This window comes from Triticum dicoccoides, chromosome 3A (assembly GCF_002162155.2).
Source record: "Triticum dicoccoides isolate Atlit2015 ecotype Zavitan chromosome 3A, WEW_v2.0, whole genome shotgun sequence".
Taxonomy (NCBI): Eukaryota; Viridiplantae; Streptophyta; class Magnoliopsida; order Poales; family Poaceae; genus Triticum; species Triticum dicoccoides.
Window position 1 is genome coordinate 755,546,350 of NC_041384.1, and position 8,613 is coordinate 755,554,962.

The 8,613-nt window shown below is 46.9% G+C and overlaps 1 protein-coding gene across 1 annotated transcript; it reads right to left on the minus strand.

The window, feature by feature from the left end:
• Positions 1-334: 334 nt before the first annotated feature.
• On the minus strand, positions 335-1,641 carry LOC119270742 (protein SODIUM POTASSIUM ROOT DEFECTIVE 3-like). Its single transcript, XM_037552794.1, has one exon. It carries the CDS (start codon positions 1,564-1,566, stop codon positions 652-654), a length of 915 nt encoding a protein of 304 aa, XP_037408691.1. The 5' UTR covers positions 1,567-1,641; the 3' UTR covers positions 335-651.
• Between the last annotated feature and the right edge of the window lie 6,972 nt (positions 1,642-8,613).

Below are 8,613 nucleotides of genomic sequence, written 5' to 3' on the forward strand. Positions count from 1 at the left end.
TCTCCACTCAACTTTAATTTCCTCCTTTCTTTTCTCTCAAATCTTGATATTTTGAGTGCGCGATCGACTAGACTAGTATATGCTTTGTTTGGAAATTCATACAAGAAAGCAGAGCAAGGTAAAAAAAAATACTATTATTACAGTACAGGACCTATTGTATTGTACTACCTAACGTAAAAAACGTTTTTATATTATGAGACGGAGGGCGTATATCTCAATTCAGAACACACATATAGAAAATTCAGCTTCGTTTCATTTCTTTCACAAAAAAGGAAGAAAGATAGAGCTGCGGCTAGCCTGACGTACATACGTGGCAGCAGCCGTCGATTCTTTTCTTTCAGGCACGCGCTTTTTTTTACGAAACCTCGTCAGAGGGCGGGGAGCTCCCGCATTTGCATATAGAAGAAGAAAGTTGGTCCGGTTAATAAGGGAAACCCGACCCAAAAACCATACATGCATCAGTTAATTAAGGGAAACCGGCGAAGACCACACACACCGGACTAGCACTCAAGGGACGTCGTCCGAGCCAGATACAAGGATGCCGAGGCCCAAGACCATCGTCAACACAGAATGGACGACAGACACTGATGATGGCTACCTAGTCTGCTAATCCTGATGATGTGGTTCAGACTTGAGAGATAGTTGTTGAGTTCAGAAGGACGCGGAGGCGCGCGGGGGGTACGGCTGCGACGGCCAGAACTGGGCGGGCTTGACCTTGGCGACGCTGGTGAGCACCCCCAGCGGCGTCACGTCGCCGACCACCGTCACCTTCTTGCTCGGGATGTCGATGTCGAACGACGTCACCCCCTCCATCTTGGCGAGGTGCTTCTTCACCTTGCCCGCGCAACCCTTGCAGTGCAGCGACACCCTCAAAACCACCACCTGCGTCGTTCTTCTCTCCGTGGTCGTGGACGACCGCGCCAGCACCGCCGCCTTCTGCTGCTCCTCTTCTTGGACGGCTGTGATCTCGGACGACGACGAAGCAGAGGAGGAGGACGAGGAGGTCTCTGCTTGCTGTACCGGCGACGGTGCCTCCTTCGCGAAGTAAAGAGGGAGCGAGGCGTCGCCGGGGAACGCGTCGATGAAGGACGGCGGCTTCCCTTCGCCGCCGGGGAACACGTCGATGAACGACGGCGGCGGTGGCGGGGGGAGCGCGAGGACGTCGAGGTCGTCGGACTGCAGCCGGGAGGAGTTGAGGAGGAACCTGGACGACGTCGCCGGGCTTACCAGCCTCTTCTCTGAAGTCCCAGCAGCAGCAGTGGTGCTCTTCTTCTTGTTGTTGTTGCCGTGACCGTGCTGCTGCTTGGAGTCGCCGGAGGACGCCGAGTCTTTGGTGCTACTGGTACTGGTGCTTGGCCTTGGCGGCTTGGAGGTGGAGGAGCGGTGTGGGTCGCGGAGGCGCGGCGAGTGGCGGTCGATGGCCCGGCCGCTGCTGCTGCCGACGCCGTTGGTGGTGGTGGTTGAGGCGATGATGTTGGTGGCGTCGGCGGAGGAGCAGGAGATGGAGATGGAGATGGACGGCAGGCCCAGCCGCTTGTGAACGCCCTTGAGAAGCAGAGACGCCATGGAATGGAACCCGGCCGGATTACTCTGAGTCTCTTGGTCTCGGTCGGGTTGGTTGGTGGTGCTGGTGCACAATGAAATGAATGATGATTCTCTTCTTCTTCAGCTTGTATTCTAGTATTTGTATGTCTGTGTGCCCACTGCTGGCTCGCGTGCTTCCAAGCTTGCAACTTTGGAAGGAAGGGAGGGGCCAAAGTCAAAGCCAAAGCTGCCACGAAACACTCTCTGGTTGTGTTGACGTGGGCCACCAGCCACGTGGCACAGCTTGTTGTCCACGTGTGCACGCCTTGTCAGACTAGAGCTAGAAGTCACTCCTGCTGTGAGTGAGTTGATCAGTGAATTACTGGCGAGTAATGCTACATCGACGGGCGGTTTTACATAATGGATTTGAGTTGTCAAATTATTATTGGATTAAGGGGAGTGAGAGGCCCCACCCACCTGAAAATTAGGGAGGGAGGATTACAGGGAAGGTTCCCGTAAAGCTTTGTAACAACCCCGTACGTTTAGCATTTTCGGTTACTGACTACTACCTTTGTCTGGCTTATAGTTTTATCGTATTTCGGATCAAAGTCTGACAATATATTTGACTAGCAAAATATTAATGCATGCCAAAATTATATGGTTGTCAAAGTTATATGGTTGCACTCATATTTGAATGTATTTTCTTGATATTATTTTATTATGTATATCTTATATTTTATTAGTTAAATTTATAATTTACATATGACCTACAATATGTTAAGGATTAGTAAATCAAAACGAAGATAGTGCTATACTACTTCACCTACCTACCCACCAACGGGACAAGACCAGCAGAGAGTGCATGCACGTTGCATACTGACTGACAGCAGATGCATGTCGTGGAATCAGGCCCGTCAGTAACTGGAGTCAGTGCATGATCTACATCGATCAGTTGCATGAGCAACAACAGATTCTAATCGACAATCTGTGTAATCACGCGCACAATTTTTGCCATGTAACGCGGCTGATACTATTAGTTTTTATTGGTGGATGGATACTATTGGTTTTATGATATTCTTTTGAGATAATGGGCACAAGCAGTACCCGGCTTTAAATTAATAAAAGTCGATAGGGCCAACAAAAAACTAAGTCTTACAAAAGAATAAAAAGTTTGTGCCTGGACTATGTCCATAAGACAAGAAAAAAAACTAAGCTAGGCTTCATCGTTAGCGCTTCGATTGATGGTGCGGAGACGTTTGACAGCTCAAAGAACTCTAACTGCCGCTTCATTGCCTTCACTCTTCCCTAGAGGGCTCCATTGTTGTAAAAATAAAGACCATTTGAAGATATGGTTAGCTGGATCGCTCGAGAGACTTTTTAAGGTGATGCTGAGATTCGATGAAGATGCTGCTACGTGGTGCCAAATCTGCACAAGAGCTTGCTGTTGCACATATGTTTCATTCATTCAATAGACCGAGCCCCGCTGAATCCTAATCTAAAACTGTAGGAAATACTTTGTGTGGCTTGCAACATTTTTATATACTACATAGTTCCTGGAATATGTTTACCTCGATATGGAATTTACGGATGCACTTGAATATTGCTTGGAATACATGAATGGAATATAGTTCATGGAAGCCGGTACATATATGCTGGAAACAGTATTTATTAATGTTGGAATATTTATTATACTATATGTATTTTTGCCCGGGCACAACATATTATGGAATGCCAGGTTGTTCATGGGATTGGCTCCATGAATTGGTAAAGCCTGTGAATTTGAATTGTAATTCAAATTCAGCGTGCAACTCACACGTACGGCTTATGGGACAGTTTGCAGATGAAACTCCTTGCTGGTTACTAATGATCGTGGTTGGTTAAGTTAACCTGGAGTCTTCGTTTAAACAGATTTTATCTGGACATTTATCTGCAGTTTATACAGTTTGAAATTGGCTGGAATAGCACTATATAAAGGTCCCTAACCCCTAGCCTCAATTGATCATTGTGAGCGGAACCACGGAAAAGGATCAAGGAATAGGGGTTAGACCGTGTGCATATATTTCTTAGAAAAACTAGCCTCTGCGACAGATGGACTACATGGCGTCCGATGTTCAGATATGTACGTGCACGTACGTATACTCTAGTGTCGTAGTAGTTGATTGTAGAATGGAATTAGCATCCATCCGTTCATACGCACGTACCTATCAAGCAAGTGAAACACGACTAGCACACTGCACACGCAGAGAGTTAGAGAGAGAGAGAGAGAGGGAGGAAGAGGAAGTTCGTGAAATAAAGGAGACAGAAGGAGAAAATGGTTTGCACAGTCTTGTCGTCGCTATCGATCCATCGATCAAAATCACATACATATGTGCAGTGAAAAGAAGAAAGGGACCCGAATATATTCCAGACATATAGAACCACAGCCGCCACCCTTTTTTCTTCTCTATCTTTGTTTCGTTTCTTTCTCACATAACCTAGCTGAGAGAAGGAGAAAAGGACCTGAGAGGAGTGTTCATGTTTACCTTTCGATCGGCCAACTTCCTTCGTCTCTGCAGCAAGTAACAGCTACATAAATTGATCCGTGTCCAACTACTTTTAGTTTTTTCACGTTTACACCACCAGCAAAGAATCGTGAGAATTTTGTTTACGCATGTGATCGATTTGGTGAAGATCACTCTTAATTAAACTTGTCTATTGACCGACTCACTGGTTGGTCTCAACTCCACTGAGTGGTATGATTAGCAAGTAGTTGCAGCATTTTGTTTGTAGAAATTCGTGCGTTAATGTTTGATTACCAGTGCAATCAAACTGCTGCACAAGTCGTGAGTAGTTGGTGTTCCGTTATTGTCATACTCAATTACAACCACTACTCCTCATGACTATTCCTAGCTAGCTCCATCAAACTTGCGTGGCATGAGATGCATGCTAGCATTTCTTTATTTATTTTCTTATTTTATTCAAAGGAGCCAAAAGGAAAACATGCATGAAGCTAAGAAAAGAGGCACTAAACATGAAACATGAAATGCCTACCTAAAAGGGAAGAATTAATACACAAGTAAGAAAATTCAAGGAAAGGTGAGTAGTGTTTCAGTAGGCAGTAGATGTAGATTCCGCAAAAAAAAAAAGGCAGTAGATGTGCACAATGGTCAAAATGATCCCTTAATTTGTGCACCACAACTTGCCACTTCTTGTCCAATATGGAAGAAAAGTCAATGACTGCACCAATCCCTAGGCAAATTTGGGCAAGCTTAATTTACCTTTTGGTGTAATCATGGCCGGCCTGCATGCATCCTCGTCCGGAGAAGCTGCACTGAAACAATGGCAGGTAGACGCAGGTGTATATTGTCTCCTTAATTTCTGCAATGGTAGTACTACTAAAAAGAAACGGAGGGAGTAGCAGTAGTACTATAGCCTTTTGAGTTGCATCTTTCGAGAATCTTTTTTCCCCGTGTATTTGCTCCACCAAAGGGTGCCTTCCTCCCACAGACCCATGCAGATTAATCTTAACACTATTAGTGGTGTCAGACATAGCCATAATTTTTTGAGAAATAATTATTTAACTGGACTACGAAAACATATACATCAAAACTGGAAACTGAAATATATTCAGCAGCATTTCAGTAATACAATTTTTTGAAATTCATCATCAAATAACCTTGTTGAACTGTACATCGAGAAAATATGTGTTGTTCAGCGGCCCCTTGCGTGTTCCATTTTATAAATATATGTTGCGCACCATAAAAGCTAATGGCCAAAGTCCTGCTTTGGAGGCATCCATCGTACCTCCAAAGGTACATGAATCCTCCTGAAATGGCTCGAGTAATCTTTTTTTTTTTGAGGGGGCTCGACTAATCTTGTTTAGTGCATGCAGTCCAAATTTGAGTAGTCAACTGAGAAACGGGCATGGGTATGCAAAGCATCCTGGAAAAACCAGCTTATTTCTGAAAAGCAAGCTATCACTCCTGTCTTTCTCCATCTCCTTTTTCCCTTTTCCTCTCACGCGTGTGTACTAGCTTCTTTCGTTCGGGAATATATTTTTGGAAGGAGCTGCAGCTTTTTGGTCGACCGTAGAATGTATGCATTTGGTAGAGGGAACCACGGCGACGATGGGCTCGAATAGAATCTGATACTTCCTACCGCGGGGCTTTCTTTCTTTGCTTTCTCATACAATGTGCATATTGCCTTTTTTCTCAAAAAAGTGCATATTGTTTTCTGAAAATTTCTCGAGAGATGGAGGCACCCAAATGCTTTATTTGCTTATTTAATTTACCGAAAAAGGCTTTCGCCCCGCTTTATATTATAAAGCAAATGCCCAAGCCAAACATCCAACAAGGTTCAAACACACACACACACAAGGTCCAGACATGAAAGAGGTCAAAAGGTTAATGCTGAGGGCACAACTCAACAAGCCCTGAAGAAACACAAAAGAACGCATGCGCCGGGTGCGAGACAACATCTAGTCAGGCTCCGGGGGTGGCGGAGGGAGCGGAGGCGCCAAACGGAAGGCCATCGAGCGAAGGTCGGCGAGGAGGGTGTTGATGACGTCCCGGTCCTGGGGGCGGCTAAGCGGCCGCCAGAACTGCAAATATCCACACATTTTAAAAATGGAGTCAATAGCACGTCGAAGAGGCACCTTCTGTATGACAAGCTTATTGCGTACGGTCCAAAGCGTCCAGGCAAGGACCCCAACGCAAAGCCATCTGATATGCCTATAGCGAGGGGGGGGGGGAGCCTGAATTTCCGCAAGCAGATCAGGGAAGTTGGTGTTGCACCACTGGCCCCCAACCGTTTCGCGGAAACAGGACCAAAGGAACTGTGCCGTGGAGCACGAGAAGAAGATGTGGTTGGCATCCTCTACCGTGCCGCACATGGGGCACATCCCATCTCCAGGTCCATTACGCTTAAGGACCTCTACGCCGGATGGGAGGCGGCCGCGGATCCATTGCCACAGGAAGATCCTGATCTTCAGGGGCAGGCGGATGTCCCAGATCAAACTGAAGGGCTCGGGGGCCGTCAAGGGGGCGATGGCCGCGTACAGAGATTTGGTGGAGAAGCAGCCGGAGGGTTCCAGACGCCAGGAGATGGCGTCCGGGGTGTCGGCGACGTCCATAGGAAGGAGGGCGATGTCCTGGAGAAGGACATCCCAAGCTGCAACCTCAGGGGGGCCAAAGGGGCGGCGGAAAGCGAGGCGTCCTAGGTCAATAAGGGCCGCCTCGACAGATACCCGAGGGTCAACGGCGATGTCGAAGAGCCCTGGGAAACGCACGGCTAGGGGGGTGTCGCCAAGCCACCTATCAAACCAGAACAGGGTCGAGGACCCAGTGCCAACCGAAATGGATGTGCCAATGCGAAGCACGGGCAGCAGCTGGACGACGGCCTGCCAAAACTGGGAGCTGCCTGAGCGCTGACAGAATGCGAGAGGCTGTCCACAAAGGTACTTATTCTGGATGATAGTAAGCCAGAGACTTCCATCGCATTGGCAACGCGCCAGAGCCAACGGGTCAGGAGGGCAATGTTCATGCGTCGGGAGGACAAGATCCCAAGACCGCCCTGGTCCTTGGGTTTGCAGCTAGTTTACTTTTTGCGGGGTTCACTAGCTAGTTTATTGTTTGATCGTCTTTCACACACATGTGGTTTCATTCAACTGATCTGAAACCCCACAACAACACGGGCAACAAAGGCCCCTTGTAAAACTATCAGTTACTTTCACAGCTCCGCCAAAAAAAACACTAAAAGTACACCGTACACCACCTTTCACTTTTCCATACTCATCCACTCTTACTACATTATAGCACTAAGAAAAAACATGAAAAAATATTCCTATGACTGAGCTAGCTTGTGTGTGGCAGATGTTGGATCCACAATCAAAAATAAAGACATCACATCAATTGATCAGCCCAATCGAAACAGGTAGTTCTGAAGGCCCGCACAATTCAGTTGTATCATAGTTCCCAAATGCCAACCGGCGATGATGCATCTTATTCTTGTTTCTTTTTGGCAGGTAGGGTAATAATATTTTATTCTTTGTCGATCATTATTACTCGACAAAGCAAAATGACGACACCTTGATTTCTCATGCCTCCACAATCAAATGAAACTACACATAGTATGTAACTAAACAATAGCATGGTCGTGCATTGGGTGCTTGGTCTTCGTGGGGTGGTGGTGAGCAGGAGGAGGATGAGGTGCATGCATAGGCATCGACGACTTGGGCTTTGAGCTCTGCAGGATTGGGAAGGTTTCCTCGAGTCCGAAGGGGACCCTGACACTTTACTCGATCCACCAGAGTCAACAATAACGAGGATGCAATGGACATGCACCACCACTATCACCGCCACCATGACCACCTACCTCGATATGATCCTTAACCGAACTCTCTGCATCTTTTGCATGGAGTATATGTATACGAACGTACCAGATCGATGGATGAGAAATGCATCCACTATCCGGTTACAGGATCATCACGCATTGGTTGCTTGGTCTACAAGATGTGGTGATGAGCGGGAGGAGGATCAGCCGCATGCAACGGCGTCAGCGACGAGGGTTTTGGGATCGGCGGGATTGGGAAGGGATCCTCGAGATGGAAGGGAACGCTGACACTATTCTTGATCCACCAGAGTCTATGGCAACAACGATGCAATGGACCGGCACCACCACGACCACGGACTTGGATATGGTCGACAACCGAACTCTTGCATCTTTTGCATTGAGTATATGTTTGCAAACATACTGGATCGAAGGGTGAGAACTGCATCCCCTGTCTAATTAGCATGTTTAAGTAGTACATCCAACAAAGTGAGGTCATAAGGATTGCCAATTAAGTGGCATTTAGTACAATCAATTCATGTCAATTGCAACCTCGTTAATTCCTACCCCGCTAGGTAATCTGAAATGGACGGAGTTGTAATCAACCTCGTTAACTGCAGTAGTGAGAGTTTGTGTTGTCTTTTGTTATGTTTGTAGCAAAGTAGGACAGCATCCGGAAGCTGCCGACGGATGGGGCCTTCTGAGGAGCTTTGCTACACCTACGTAAAAATCCTTACAAAACCTACGCACGATCTGAGCTGGCCTAATTTGATTCGAAGGCAC